This window comes from Hyaloscypha bicolor (assembly GCF_002865645.1).
Source record: "Hyaloscypha bicolor E unplaced genomic scaffold K444scaffold_183, whole genome shotgun sequence".
Lineage (NCBI taxonomy): Eukaryota > Fungi > Ascomycota > Leotiomycetes > Helotiales > Hyaloscyphaceae > Hyaloscypha > Hyaloscypha bicolor.
This window is the reverse complement of record NW_020194685.1, coordinates 2322361-2335774: the sequence shown is the minus strand read 5'-3', so window position 1 is coordinate 2335774 and position 13414 is coordinate 2322361. Positions and strand designations below refer to the sequence as shown.

At 49.5% G+C, this 13414-nt stretch overlaps 7 protein-coding genes across 7 annotated transcripts; 5 read left to right on the top strand and 2 right to left on the bottom strand.

Moving 5' to 3' along the window:
• The first annotated feature begins 272 nt into the window (after nt 1-272).
• Nucleotides 273-1362, top strand: K444DRAFT_621942 (uncharacterized protein). Its single transcript, XM_024882004.1, has one exon. The coding sequence runs from the start codon at nt 372-374 to the stop codon at nt 933-935; it is 564 nt and encodes a 187-aa protein (XP_024727478.1). The 5' UTR covers nt 273-371; the 3' UTR covers nt 936-1362.
• Nucleotides 1363-1642: 280 nt separating this feature from the next.
• Nucleotides 1643-4201, top strand: K444DRAFT_272225 (DNA mismatch repair protein MutL). The gene is made up of 4 exons (XM_024871481.1): nt 1643-1721; nt 1772-1868; nt 1919-3846; nt 3902-4201. The coding sequence occupies exons 1-4, from the start codon at nt 1689-1691 to the stop codon at nt 3968-3970; spliced, it is 2127 nt and encodes a 708-aa protein (XP_024727477.1). The 5' UTR covers nt 1643-1688; the 3' UTR covers nt 3971-4201.
• On the top strand, nt 4084-5118 carry K444DRAFT_546562 (uncharacterized protein; the record flags this gene model as incomplete). Its single annotated transcript, XM_024876236.1, has 1 exon — nt 4084-5118. One exon carries the CDS (start codon nt 4084-4086, stop codon nt 5116-5118), a length of 1035 nt encoding a protein of 344 aa, XP_024727476.1.
• Nucleotides 5119-5322: 204 nt separating this feature from the next.
• K444DRAFT_547305 (uncharacterized protein) lies at nt 5323-7161 on the bottom strand (the record flags this gene model as incomplete). The annotated part of the gene is made up of 3 exons (XM_024876296.1): nt 5323-6702; nt 6753-6948; nt 6998-7161. The coding sequence occupies 3 exons, from the start codon at nt 7159-7161 to the stop codon at nt 5323-5325; spliced, it is 1740 nt and encodes a 579-aa protein (XP_024727475.1).
• Nucleotides 7162-7530: 369 nt separating this feature from the next.
• On the top strand, nt 7531-9049 carry K444DRAFT_547139 (NADPH:adrenodoxin oxidoreductase-like protein; the record flags this gene model as incomplete). The annotated part of the gene is made up of 3 exons (XM_024876283.1): nt 7531-7683; nt 7735-8178; nt 8231-9049. 3 exons carry the CDS (start codon nt 7531-7533, stop codon nt 9047-9049), a joined length of 1416 nt encoding a protein of 471 aa, XP_024727474.1.
• Nucleotides 9050-9081: 32 nt separating this feature from the next.
• On the bottom strand, nt 9082-10180 carry K444DRAFT_657483 (electron transfer flavo protein, alpha subunit; the record flags this gene model as incomplete). Its single annotated transcript, XM_024886161.1, has 2 exons — nt 9082-9828; nt 9881-10180. The coding sequence occupies 2 exons, from the start codon at nt 10178-10180 to the stop codon at nt 9082-9084; spliced, it is 1047 nt and encodes a 348-aa protein (XP_024727473.1).
• Nucleotides 10181-10615: 435 nt separating this feature from the next.
• K444DRAFT_648423 (SWIRM-domain-containing protein) lies at nt 10616-12867 on the top strand (the record flags this gene model as incomplete). The annotated part of the gene is made up of 3 exons (XM_024885463.1): nt 10616-10760; nt 10812-11389; nt 11440-12867. The coding sequence occupies 3 exons, from the start codon at nt 10616-10618 to the stop codon at nt 12865-12867; spliced, it is 2151 nt and encodes a 716-aa protein (XP_024727472.1).
• Nucleotides 12868-13414: the final 547 nt, after the last annotated feature.

Sequence of the window (13414 nt, the reverse complement as noted above, 5' to 3'; positions counted from 1 at the left end):
TATAGCACTGCTCCGCGAGCCGAGAAGGGGAGAGCCCCCTGCGGTATTATTTTTGGACGTGTGAAGATGTGAGATGAGGTGTAATGCAAGACATAGTTGTGCATTTCAGAAAATATTTATGTCTGGTTTCTTTATCTTTATCTGACAGAGGAACGCGTTGGGTGAATCGCAACTGCTGCGGGGTTGAAGGTCAGGATTTCGAAAGCAAGGAGGCGATTCACGAAGCGGAGTTGGAGCGATGTAATCGTTTGATCAACCAAAGGCTATGAAAACTCGAACCAAGCGGTGGCTACCTCACAAACACGTCCGTCGTCACGTCCACAACACCGTTCTTTCTACCACCACCTCTTTATCTCCATCTCGCGGGAGAGATGCGCGACTCCCGCTCCCACGCCGCGATGGCCTCACGTTACCATCCAGAAAGACAAACATTTCTCTCGGCCCCCACGCCTCCAGCAACACCCCCTTCTTCTTCCAAGATGACTTGTCCATTCCCGTCCATCACCTCCACGAAGGGAGAAGTCAAGTCTTATATTCGCGCTCTGCTGGCTACGTACCCACCCAACAATCAAAACCAACGTCAAGGCCACTCATTCGACAGCTCCGCCGGAAAGGGAAAGGGAAAGGAGAGAGAGAAGCCAGCAGGAGGATTGAGTACGCTGCCGAGTTTCAGATCGATTAGATCGTTGGCTTTGATGACTCCCATCGACGCAGCGACCTGTAAAATCTGGTTCGATGGCGCGTATCTGAGGTTGTTGCTTCATGTGGGAAGCTTGAGGCGGGAGCTGCGGTTGCTGGGCTTTGAGGACGGGGTTGCGAGCTGGTTGGATAGGGAGATGCAGAATAGATTCAAGGGCATGGAACTGAAGGGGCAGGTAAGATTTATTCTCTTTGCTAGCTTTGAGATTGAAGAGGAAGGGAGCGAAGGGTGCTGATGATGAACAGGGAAAGTATTGGGAAAGAAAGATGGATCAGCAGCGTGAGGATGAGAAAGTTGGATGTTTGCGCTGGCTTTACATGATTTTTTAAGAAGAGGAGGATGGAGGGGAAGCAAGCAAGTAAGAAGAAGATGTGTTTGAATAGTAATTGTAGGATTGAGAAGGCAGATACGAAGAACCTAATTGATGAAGGGAGGGAGATATGAAGGGTTCGATGAAGTTACTCTCGCATGGCGTTAATCAGAGAGAGAAAAGAGGGCGAACTGCATTACGGACTTCTTGTTCCCCAGAAGAAATAGAGCAATAGTTACGAAATGAGGATTCTGTCTGATGTTTAGTTTGAAGCTCCGACATGGCCCTGGTCGAATCGCGTTCAAGGCTCCGGCGTGGGATTCGATAGCTCAAGAGCTTCAAAAGCATTTGATTGCAGGCCATGAGAAGCTTTCATGAAGAGTCTGAACAAATCGCAAAAATGAGCTCTCCGTGATTCTTGTCTCAATCGGGACCGCTGAGACCCTCTCCAGGCGGGTATGCGCCAAGCTCTATGGAAGGGGGGAAAGGGAATATTGTCGAAGAGTTCACTAATAGGCAGAGGGGTCAAGCAAGGCTCGAAGAAGTAGTTCTTCTCCGGCCAGAAATGGGTGCTTCCTGCTGATGTGGAAATGTTGCAACCAGGAAGGCGCCAATCGCGTCAAGAAACACTCCAAATCCTGCCGCGTCAACCGCGTCCTCCGAACGTGCAACCATGCCATGGCCACCATAAAGCCCATAGAGGGCCGGTCGGTAAGTCAAGACGCTTCTAATGAGTTGACACATAACTAATAAATCTGTAGGTTCATCAAATCCAATCTGGCCAGGTCATTGTCGATTTGTGTTCCGTTGTGAAGGAGCTGGTAGAGAACAGTCTAGATGCAGGAGCGACGAGCATTGGTATGGCCCAGCAACCGCAAAATCGGCTCATTCTGACGCAGTATGTGCAGACGTACGATTCAAGAACCAGGGACTTGAGTCTATAGAAGTACAAGATAATGGCGACGGCATCTCCCCGCAAAACTATGAGACGCTCGCTCTCAAGCACCATACTTCCAAGCTCTCGACCTACTCCGACCTCACAACTCTCCAAACCTTCGGTTTCCGTGGTGAAGCTCTATCCTCGCTCTGCGCACTCTCGCATTTCTCGGTCATAACATGTCAGGCACAAGATGCGCCGAAGGGCACTAAGCTCGAATTCGAGGTGTCGGGGAAGCTGAAAGAAACGAGCGTGGTGGCGGCACAGAAGGGAACCACTGTCATAGTCGAAAATCTCTTCAATAACCTCCCAGTGCGAAGACAAGAACTGCAGCGAAATATCAAGAGGGAGTGGAACCGGGTTGTCGGAGTTTTGGGTCAATATGCCTGCATCCAAACGGGCATCAAGTTCTCCGTCAGCCAGCAGGCCAGCAAGGGGAAAAAGACCACCCTCTTCTCTACCAAGGGAAATCAATCTACCAGGGAGAATATTGTCAATGTCTTTGGAGCCAAGACGCTCACGGCCTTGATAACTCTGGATTTGAATCTGGAATTGGAACCCACCAGTGGTCCCAGCCAAAGATGGAGCACTCAAGAAGTTGGAGGGAAGAAGGACATCCGAATTTTGGGACACATATCACGCCCGGCTTCTGGTGAAGGTCGTCAGACTCCAGACAGGCAGATGTTCTTCGTCAACTCCAGGCCTTGTGGTCTTCCACAGGTGTCAAAAGCGTTCAACGAGGTCTACAAGGCCTACAATGGCTCCCAATCACCATTTATCTTCGCCAACATTGAGTTAGACACTCATCTATATGATGTTAATGTCAGTCCAGACAAGCGGACTATTCTGCTACACGACCAGAATCGCATGCTGGAGAACCTAAAAGTAGCTCTGACGGAGCTCTTTGAGTCTCAAGACTACAGAGTACCGATTTCCCAGCTGCCTGCACAGAAGCAACCATCATACAAGCAGCTTACAATTACCCGTGAGGATACAGCACAGCCAAAGACTCCATTAATCAGCTATGCCAATGCGGGGCAATCAAAAACTCCACATCCAGAGACTCCAGCTGAATCTACCGAAGGAGAGGATTCCGAAGATATATCCCGGTCTTCGAGAATGGAGCAAAGCACTGATGACGAGGGCCAACGAAAACCTTATAACCCTAAGTTCAGTCGCAGTGCCGTCTCTATTGAAGCCAGGAGCGGATCCGTTTCCAGGGAGTCCATAAGCAAAGACCATGAATCTGTCAGTCTCATTTCCAACTGGCTCGGTAAGAAAACAGAAGACCGTGCGGATCAAACGAATCCAGGCTCCAAATGCGAGAAGAACAATGAAGCTCCCGAAAGCTTGTCGAAAGAGAAGCAAAAACTTATTGCAAAACTTGGAAGGGAGAGTGAACAGCTTGTGAGGGATCCTTCCGAAGATCCGGATAGCTCTGTCGCCACCAGCCAGTCAACCGCATTCACGCCTTCACACAACCCCCCTGTTCCCGTTCCTGACTTCAGTGCGCAAGCTCCTGAGCAGGATAGACCTCAGAATGTCTCCGATGACAGCCCCAGTTCCGTTGAGCGTGAGACTCCAATACCCGCTCTTCAATCTCCTGCGAAAGGGACCCCCTCTATTGCCGACAGGTTTTCTAGTACCGCAAGATCGTATCGAGCACCTGCTGAAATTGCAACAATTACCATCGGAGATCACACGGTAACTACTTCTATTGGTACTCCGTGTCCCAAACGGGCGAGGATTGAGAGTCTTCTAAGCACATCCCGCAATAAGCGTCCATCACAAGCTCCGGGTTCAACACTGCCCTCATTCGGGAAAACTCTCAGCCAGCGATTTGCTGCACCAGGAACAGCTCTACAGTCTGATCCCGAAGAGGATGAAATCGAAGAGGAAGTAATAGAAGCGCCTCCCCCTCCGCCCCTGTTGGAATGCTCACCTGAAAACACAGCCGAGGGGGAGCTGGAGGAGCTGGAGGAGGCGGAAGACATCGCCATGCAATCGACGGCACCCGTCATAAAGGAGGAGGAAGAGGAAATGGATTCTTCTACTATCCTTCCCAGAATCGAGGGGGATGGCGAGTATCTGGATGAAGATCAGAAGAAAGCTCAAGAGGACGCCAAGGTCCAAGAGATGATTCATGACGCAGAGACGGCCGGCGCTACTCCATCACAAGAGAACGCACAGAAGGCCAAGATCATGCTCAAAGGTGGATCAAAGAAGAAAGATGCGACTTTGGATCTGGTTAAGTCCATATCGACAAGTGCTTTGAAAATCGGTGAGCAATTTAGGGCTCTTGAAGACAGACTCACGGCATATCAAACATCGCCTGGTGAGAAACCCGAGGACGAAGCCTTAGATTCGGAGCAAGCAGAAGAGAAACTGTCGTTGACAATCTCCAAAACTGATTTTGCCAGGATGAGAATCATCGGTCAATTCAATCTTGGTTTCATCCTCGCATCTCGTGCTTCGGAGTCTGACGATGGACCGGTGGCTGCAGATGATTTATTCATCATCGATCAGCATGCATCGGATGAGAAATACAACTTTGAGCGTCTCTATGCTACGACGATTGTCCAGTCTCAACCATTGGTCCAGCCTAAAACTCTTGATCTTACGGCCCTTGAAGAAGAGATCGTCATGGAGAATCTCCCGGCACTCGAGACGAACGGCTTCATTATCAAGGTTGATGAGTCTAGCGAAGCACCGGTTGGGCAACGATGCCAAGTCATCAGTCTCCCGACGAGCCGAGAAACAACATTCTCATTGAACGACCTCGCGGAGTTGATAGCTCTGTTGGCCGATCATCCTCCTGGGAGTGTCCCTCGGCCGTCAAAAGTCAGAAAGATGTTTGCGATGAGAGCTTGTAGGAGTAGCATCATGATTGGCAAGACTTTGACGCACAAGCAAATGGGCAAAGCCGTCAGGCACCTGGGGGAACTTGATAAACCATGGAACTGTCCTCACGGCCGACCTACAATGAGACATCTATGTGGCTTAGGTGCCTGGGACGAACTTGGCTGGAAAGAAGGTCTCGAGCCTGATGGTGAAAATCCTAGGGCCACGGATTGGGCAGCTTATGTTAGATTAAATAGGGGCGACCCTGGTACACCAGCACTTTTGGATGATGAAGAGACTCTTGTGGGAGGAGAAGAGATAGAGGACTAAAACAGCGGTCAAGGCATCGATTTCCAGTTCCAGTTGATTCAATATTTGTACAAAGTCCATTACACCGCTGAGATACCCAACCCTAGCTAGTCCATTTCTCCCTTTCTGTTCCATCTACGCCAAAAAACCAATTTTAAAATCAAATCCAAACAAGAACTCAGAAAATTTCAAAACAATTCGTTCACATCCGGGGACGCTCTCCTTTCACAATCCACTAATCTTCCTGAATCTCGTCCCCCAAGTCTTTGCATCGCCGCCGCCTCGTCCCTCCTCTGCAATCTTGCCACTCACATCCCGCAATCTACTCCCGCTCTCGCCGAAATCATTCCCAGACGAAATCTGTCGGCTGTTCTTCCCAATCATAATCGGTGGAATACCCGGCTTCAATTCGCCATAATACTTAGCCTTGAAAGTCTCGCGAGCGGGCTCTGGTTCGTAGGTCATATCTGCGATATCACGGTCTTCGGCGGCGCCTTTGTATGTTTGATAGGTATGGTTCTTGTAGCTGTTGAGGTGCTTGGTTGGAACATTGTTGTTGTTGTTATTGGTGTTTGCGCTGATCTCGGACAATGGGGAGACCGGGGAAGGAGGAGTAGGCTCCAGCATGTGACGAGGCGTAGTTGGGTTTGCTTCGAGCGGATGCGGCAATCCAAAAGAGAGTTCGTCTCCTGAGTCGCGGCGCTGGTGAAGGGGTGTGTATTTCCCTGGTGTCTTTCGGGGAGAGCTACGAATTCGGGGAGAAGAGAGGATGGGAGCTGAGTCGTTGGCAAACCAGGCTTCGCTCGTTCCCGACATGCGAGTTGATGGTCGAGTGCCTTGCATGTTTAATTCACGGACTTGGATATTGGCTTCATACTCGCTAAGGGGGACCACGGTGTAGGAGGGGTTTGATCGTTTCATTGGTGAGAAGGAATTGCCCGAGTTGCGTTTTAGATCTGATACTGAAGCCATGGAAGAGCGGTTTGAGTCCGAGCGCGGGATTTGGTATTGTCTGCTTGGTAAGTCAAGTCTTGCATCTCGAGATGGTGGTGGTGTGGATTTGTAGGTTGACAAGGAGGTGGTAGATTGAGCTCTTGTGTTGAAGAATGGGATGGTTGGTGGGCGAGATAGGTCTTCGTACATCGTTCCGGAACTGTGACTACTTTCTAGGGGCATGGAAAGTCCTTTCTCTTTCTCAGATAACACCGTTGTGGCCATAGATATAGAGGACTTATTACGTTTGTGGCGGGAGGTGAGGTTATCTTCCAGGGGATTCATATCCGGTGGCATGCTTGCGATCTTATGGAAAGTGACGGCGAGATAGAGGGAGACTGCCAGGGAAATGGAATGGAGACCAGCTCCAACGGCTGCGAGAAGGAAGACTGCATGCTCAAAGGTGGTGATGTCTCCATTTTGAAGTATGGAGGTCCAGTTGACATTCTTCGACTTGGCGAACAAGGCGCTGAAGGCATAGAGGGCTAAGATGGAAACATCGAAGAACGCGGCAAATACCATGTATGACGCCGAGGATCCTGGAGGTCTGCCTGATGCCTTCCGTGCCAAATGATATATTCCGTAGACCGTGTGTAGGATGGCGACACCGGGCTGTTAAGTGTTAGTATTTGGACTTTTTCTTAAATCTCCGAGTTACTCACTACTATCCTCATGATCCAACCAGTAGTTGCGTCAATTCCTTTGATAAGGATCAATACAACCAGCAGCCCAACTGCACACAATAGTTCGAAGCATCTCAAAACCAATTGGACTTTCCTCATCCATTTCACCCACTTCTTCACCAAGGCGCTCATTGGCTTTACATTCGAATTTCCATATGGTAGAATTAGGTAGGAACTACGTGCCAATGTTAGCATAATTCTGATACGCGAACTCAAACACCTACTCAGGATACTGGCTGAAAGAAACCAAAGGGCCTTCTGGCTTCTGGCGGCGGGGTTTGGGTGTCTGGCTTTCGCGAGTCACAGCTTTGGGATCGAACTCCTTGTATGGACTTCTTGGTCCATCCGACTTGACCGGATCATAAATGTAAGGAGGCTGAACACCCATTTTCGCAGAGGAGAGGATTAACTGGTCAATGGGCAAAGAGCTCAGCAATGGAATGCGACGAGGAATGTGGAGGTGTTAGCTATTAACAGTGGAGCCGGAGATGTTTCAGGGAACGCTGAGGTCAACAAGCGGGACAAGCTCCGTCGCCATGGCAACGGGCTTTATCAGGATTCGCGATAAAGATATCCGAAAAAGTTGAAATGACGTTGCGAGAACAAGAAAATGAACGGCATTGCAGGACCTTGGATTTGCAAGCGATGTACGACGGCTTTGATACGGAGAAGTCGAGGACTACCTCGGACGAATGCCACTAGACAACGAAGAGCATATACAGAGAAACCGCGAGCTCATGATGGGAGGCCCTTTCGAATGGCGGTCATCGGCTCCGGACCTGCAGGATTTTACACTGCATACAAGGTGATGTCCAAAATTGAGAACTCGGTGGTGGATATGTATGAGCATCTGCCAGTGCCATTTGGATTGGTACGATTTGGTGTTGCTCCGGACCATCCTGAAGTGAAGGTAAGTTTTGGTTCTCCCGAGACCCGACTCTGAGATTAACGCAAAGTCCAGAACTGCCAGGACAAATTCGAAGAAGTCGCGGAATCCCCAGGATTTAACTTTGTGGGAAATATATCAATTGGAGACCACGATGCAGCATTGCCTCTGCGAACTCTTCTGCCACATTATGATGCGATTTTATTTGCCTATGGGGCATCTCGAGACCGAACATTGGGCATACCGGGAGAGGATAGTTTGAGAGGCATATACTCTGCTCGAGCTTTTGTTGGGTGGTACAATGGCCTCCCTGAATATTCCGATCTTGCGCCAGACCTTACACAGGGAGAAGAAGCAGTAGTCATTGGTCAAGGAAATGTTGCTCTTGACGTGGCTAGGATATTACTCCAGGACCCAGATATCCTACGGTCTACCGACATTACTGAAAGTGCAATAGAGATTTTACAGAAGAGCAAAGTCAAGAGAGTGAGGGTTGTGGGAAGGAGAGGGCCGCTGCAGGTTTGTGTTGAGAGCATCTTCTCTTGGCCTTCGACACTAAATCCCCCTTTAGGCTGCATTCACAATCAAGGAAGTCCGAGAACTCATGAAGATACCCCCCGTGGCATTTCGTCCTGTAAATGAATGTCTGATACCTGCAGATATCAAAAGTCTTCCCCGGCCTACTCGACGGATCATGGAAGTCTTGCAAAAGGGGTCCACTGCTTCCGTCTCAACAGCACCGAAGTCTTGGTCCCTAGACTTCTGTCTATCACCATCGGCTTTCAACCCAAGCGGGGCCTCACCGAGTCAGATAGGTAGCGTCTCGTTTGCAAGGACGAGGCTCGACCCTAACCCCTTCGATTTGAAGGCAAAAGCAAAGGCCACGCGTGATATAACTGATGTTTCTGCGTCCCTGGCTTTCCGCTCAATAGGTTATAAGTCTGAAGCACTTCCAGGATTTTCTGAGCTGGGGATTCCGTTTGATGATCGACTTGGAGTTATTCCGAATGATCATTTGGGCCGAGTTATCAATGATAATGAAGGCTGGTCAGACTCCGGCACAGCACAGTTCATTCCTGGAATGTATTGTGCTGGGTGGGTGAAGAGAGGGCCGACTGGTGTTATTGCTAGTACGATGGATGACGCCTTTTCAACTGCAGAATCAATCAGAATGGATTGGTATGGCCATCTCCCGTTCCTCAATGAGGGGAAGGGAAGTGGTCTTGGTTGGGAGGGAGTGAAGGAGGATGCTGAAACGAGGGGCTGCAGGAGGGTGAGCTGGCAGGATTGGAAGAAAATAGATGAGGTAGAAAAGTCCGTAGGGCAGAAGAAAGGCAAGGGGCGGGAAAAGTTCACCAAGGTGGAAGACATGCTGGCGGTCCTCGACTGAACAAGGGAATCTAGTGTCATAATATATGTACATTACTGTTTATTGAGCTTCTCAGTAAGCTCAGGGACTTTATCAAACAAATCTCCAACAAGTCCAACATCTGCGACTTGGAAGATTGGTGCATCAGCGTCCTTGTTGATTGCTGCAATGACCTTGCTGTCCTTCATTCCTGCCAAATGTTGAATGGCTCCTGAGATACCTGCACAAAGGTATAGCTGTGGTGCCACAACCTTTCCAGTTTGGCCAACTTGTAAACTGTTGTCTGCATATCCGCTGTCCACAGCTGCTCTTGATGCTCCAACTGCAGCTCCCAAAGCGTCTGCCAAGGGTAGCATTATTCGGTCAAATTCCTCCTTCGACTTCAGACCTCGACCGCCAGAAACGACCTTGCCAGCCGTTGCCAAGTCAGGTCTATCTGACTTTGCGAGGTTTTCTGATACCCACTCCGTATTACACTCTGCCTTGGGATCTAGCCCATCTTCGATCGATGCTGATCCTCCCTCTGCCTCCGCTGGTGCAAATGCAGTTCCTCTAATTGTGATGATCTTGATGTTGTCTGATGACTCGACCGTGGCAATTGCATTTCCTGCATAAATTGGGCGAACAAATGTCTTCTCATCCTTAATGGCGGTAATGTCCGATATTTGTTGCACGTCCAGTAATGCGGCAACGCGGGGCATTAAGCTCTTTCCAAACGCAGTGTGGCCAGCAATGATGTGTGTGTACCCGCCCTTCTTGATGTTCTCAACTAACAGAGGAGCAAAGTTCTCTGGCAGCCCCTGACTGAAATGTCAGGATACATTAGAGAAACCTCAGGAGTCAAGAACTTGCCTTGTCATAAGCTGCATTGTTGACTGCGATGACCTTCTCAATTCCGTTGACTTTCGCAGCCTCCTCTGCTACTGCCTTAACATTTCCACCTGCCACAAAGCCAGTGATTGACCCCCCTAACTCTTTGGCTGCAGTCACCGCACCGAGCGAGCCATGGTTGAGTTTGCCATCCCTTTGTTCTAGCACTGCCAGAGAAGATAATAATCGAGCAAGTGCTGAGAGAGAGGCAACAGGCCTAGGCCTTGATCTCAATTGGATTCGCGCCTGGCATACAACAGAGAGGCCGGCCCTTGAAATCATCTTGAAAGCTGGTTTGAGAAGTTGAAGGGAGCAATGGCCCAGAAAGGCTGGGTTAATTCTTTAAATTCTATCCGAGGCAAAGCGGGCTGCTGCGGCTGCGGTGACAGGGTTGGTTGCTCTTGCATCTTGCCGCCTTAGGCACTAATCAGGCACAAACTTTATTGTTCAGCTTCGTCTTTCGCGTCGAGAAGTCGCGATTGACAAACTCAAGAAAAGAAATCCAACAACCGCCAAACGCGACGAAATCATCAACATTGCGACTGACAGTGATTGAAGAATAGTCGCATAACGATTTCTTGATACTTTTGTGACGGATGCGATAACTTTCGGTGACATTTGGGATCTTGAGGGCACCAGCTCCAGACGGACGGAATTCTGTCGATCTGGGACTCTTTGCGACAACACGAATTCCTTAAGCAAGGCAACACTTTAGATATGGATGACGATTCGTTGAACTTCGGCTCTGACGCTGCTGGCGCTACCCCAGGCAGTAATTCCATTCTTGCGCAACCGCCGCTGCAAGGGGAAGATGGCTCCCCTTTGACTCAGGAGGGAGCTTCAGGCCAGGAGGGTGGTGAGGGTAAGTGAATTTCAACATCTGCATACCCTTAAGACCACTAACCAAACCCAGCTTCTGATGTTGCTATGGCTGAAGTCGCTGCAGATAATGTTGCGGAGCCATCGATCAAAAATGACACCTCCACATCCACACCAGCTGTTGTCTCTGACAATCCCCTTGATGCACCAGATGCACCTCGACGCGAAGGAGATGACAAAGATGAAGAAATGAGAGATGCCCAAGATGATGTTAAGCCAATTCAAGAAGGTGCTCAGGGGGAAGATGGAGGAGAGAATGGTACGGCTGACGGCCAGGTCGAGAAGTCGAAGACATCCATCGAATCCTCAGCACGGGAACACCTAATTTCCCAATCACACTCAATCATCCTCCCGAGTTATAGTACCTGGTTTGATATGAACAAAATCAACAGCATTGAAAGAAAAGCACTGCCCGAATTTTTCAACAATCGAAATCGAAGCAAAACCCCAGCTGTCTATAAGGATTACAGAGACTTTATGATTAACACGTATCGTCTCAATCCAATCGAATATTTGACCGTCACCGCTTGTAGGAGAAACCTGGCTGGGGATGTTTGCGCAATCATGCGTGTACATGCTTTCTTAGAGCAATGGGGTTTGATAAACTATCAAGTGTGTTGACTGTTTATGTGCTGCAAGGATTTGACTAACAAAAGTGATAGGTTGATGCTGATGCGCGACCCTCGAGTGTTGGTCCTCCCTTCACAGGACATTTCAAGGTTATCTGTGATACTCCTCGAGGCCTTCAACCCTGGCAACCAGCAGCAGACCCAGTGGTCATTGAGGGAAAGAAGAATGCGGACACTGATGCTAAAGCTGTAGCTGGCAATGCTCCCAAGGCCAATTTAAATCTGGAGGTTGGACGGAACATCTACGAGGCATCAGCGAAGGAAAGCAAGATTACCGCCAAGTCGCCGGAAAAGCAAACCAACGGAGAGGCTGCTACCACAAATGGCACTTCTGAATCAACCACGAAGGCTCTTGAAGACATCGTCAAGCCGTCCATTTCGAAGGTCAATTGCTTCTCTTGCGGCATCGACTGTACCCGTGTGCATCATCACAACTCGCAGGCCGATTCTGGCACTGCCGCAGGTAAAGTGAAGTATGATTTGTGTCCGAACTGCTTCGCCGAGGGACGGATGCCAGCAAACCACCAGCAAGCATTCTACACCAAACTCGAGAACCCTACATACTCCTCCATTCCAGACCGAGATGCACCTTGGAGTGATGGTGAGATTCTTCGTCTTCTCGAAGCAATGGAGAGATACGATGAGGATTGGGCCGAGGTTGCGGAGTACGTTGGTACCCGGACGAAGGAAGAGTGCGTGGTGAAATTTTTGCAATTCGAGATCGAAGACAAATACCTTGACTCGGAGCCCGTCAACAAGTCGACCGGCATTAGCATGCTAGGTTCGCAACAAGGTCACCTTCCCTTTAGCCAAGCAGATAACCCTGTCATGTCTGTCATCGGATTCCTTGCTGGACTTACTGAGCCTAGTGTTACAGCTGCGGCTGCAAACAAGACTGTGGAGGCGATGAAGCAGAGTTTGCGAAACCAGCTCGAGAAGCCTCAGTCATCGGAGAAGGGCAAAGAGAAAGAAAATGCCGATTCGATGGATATTGATATGACTATGACAACCACTACAACTACGACAACTACCACTCAGTCGGTCGGCGCATTGGCAACCGTCCCGCTTGCAACTGTTGCTGGTCGAGCTGGTGCACTTGCATCTCATGAGGAGCGTGAGATGACTCGCCTAGTTTCCGCGGCAGTCAACGCCACTCTTGAAAAGCTCGAGTTGAAGCTCAAGCAGTTCAACGAGATGGAGCAGATCTTGCAAGCTGAGCGCCGAGAACTGGAGCGAGGCCGTCAACAGCTATTCCTCGACCGTCTTGCCTTTAAGAAGCGGGTCAAGGATGTGCAGGATGGTTTGAGAATGGCCGCAACCGAAGGCGGAGATCAGGGCATGAAGATGGTTCAGAACGGCATTTCCGGAGGCGAGAGACTCACTTTCCAAGGCCAAGTTGCGCCTGCAGGAAGTATTCAACCTTTGAGTGCTGAGGGACAAATAAAGAGCTACGATATATAAGAATGGATGGCGGATATGGCAGTCGGGTGTAATTCGATCAATCAAGGCGTCTCGGGGTTGGATCTGGAAAGTGTGGTCACACCTCGAAAATTTGTGCATTTGTAGGCACTTTGTATGGGAACCTTTCTTTTTCGAAGTCTTTGGGGCTTTTCCCTGGATTTCTCTCTGTGTATTCTTAGAAATGCAAGTGGACGTAGAACGAGATCTCGGGCATGTGAAGTGACGTGATCTGACGATTTATTCCATTTTAATGCTAACTTCATCGTCTTCGTACTGTTGAGGAGACGTGTGCCCGGAACTACCAGCGTCTGCAGCTTCGTCCTCATGCTGGAGATCATCTACTGCTTCAATTGACCCCTCAATGAGTTGTACATTCTCACCCCCACTATCTTCCTCTTCATCCTCCGACTCTCTCGACTCATCACCAGACGCCTTACCACTTGACCCAAAACCTTCGTCTACATTCTCAATCCGTCTCCTCTTCACCTTCCTCGAAATCCTCCTGGTCCTCTCAAACTCTTCCTCCGCAACAGGACTCTCCATTGTC

What these genes read in the sequence shown, in the direction of transcription:
- K444DRAFT_621942 (XM_024882004.1), top strand. Translation starts at nt 372, where the DNA reads ATGCGCGACTCCCGCTCCCACGCCGCGATGGCCTCACGTTACCATCCA.
- K444DRAFT_272225 (XM_024871481.1), top strand. Translation starts at nt 1,689, where the DNA reads ATGGCCACCATAAAGCCCATAGAGGGCCGGTCG. An exon ending in AGCCCATAGAGGGCCGGTCG is followed by an intron (nt 1,722 to 1,771) that starts GTAAGTCAAGAC and finishes ATAAATCTGTAG; the next exon opens with GTTCATCAAATCCAATCTGG. An exon ending in TGCAGGAGCGACGAGCATTG is followed by an intron (nt 1,869 to 1,918) that starts GTATGGCCCAGC and finishes CAGTATGTGCAG; the next exon opens with ACGTACGATTCAAGAACCAG.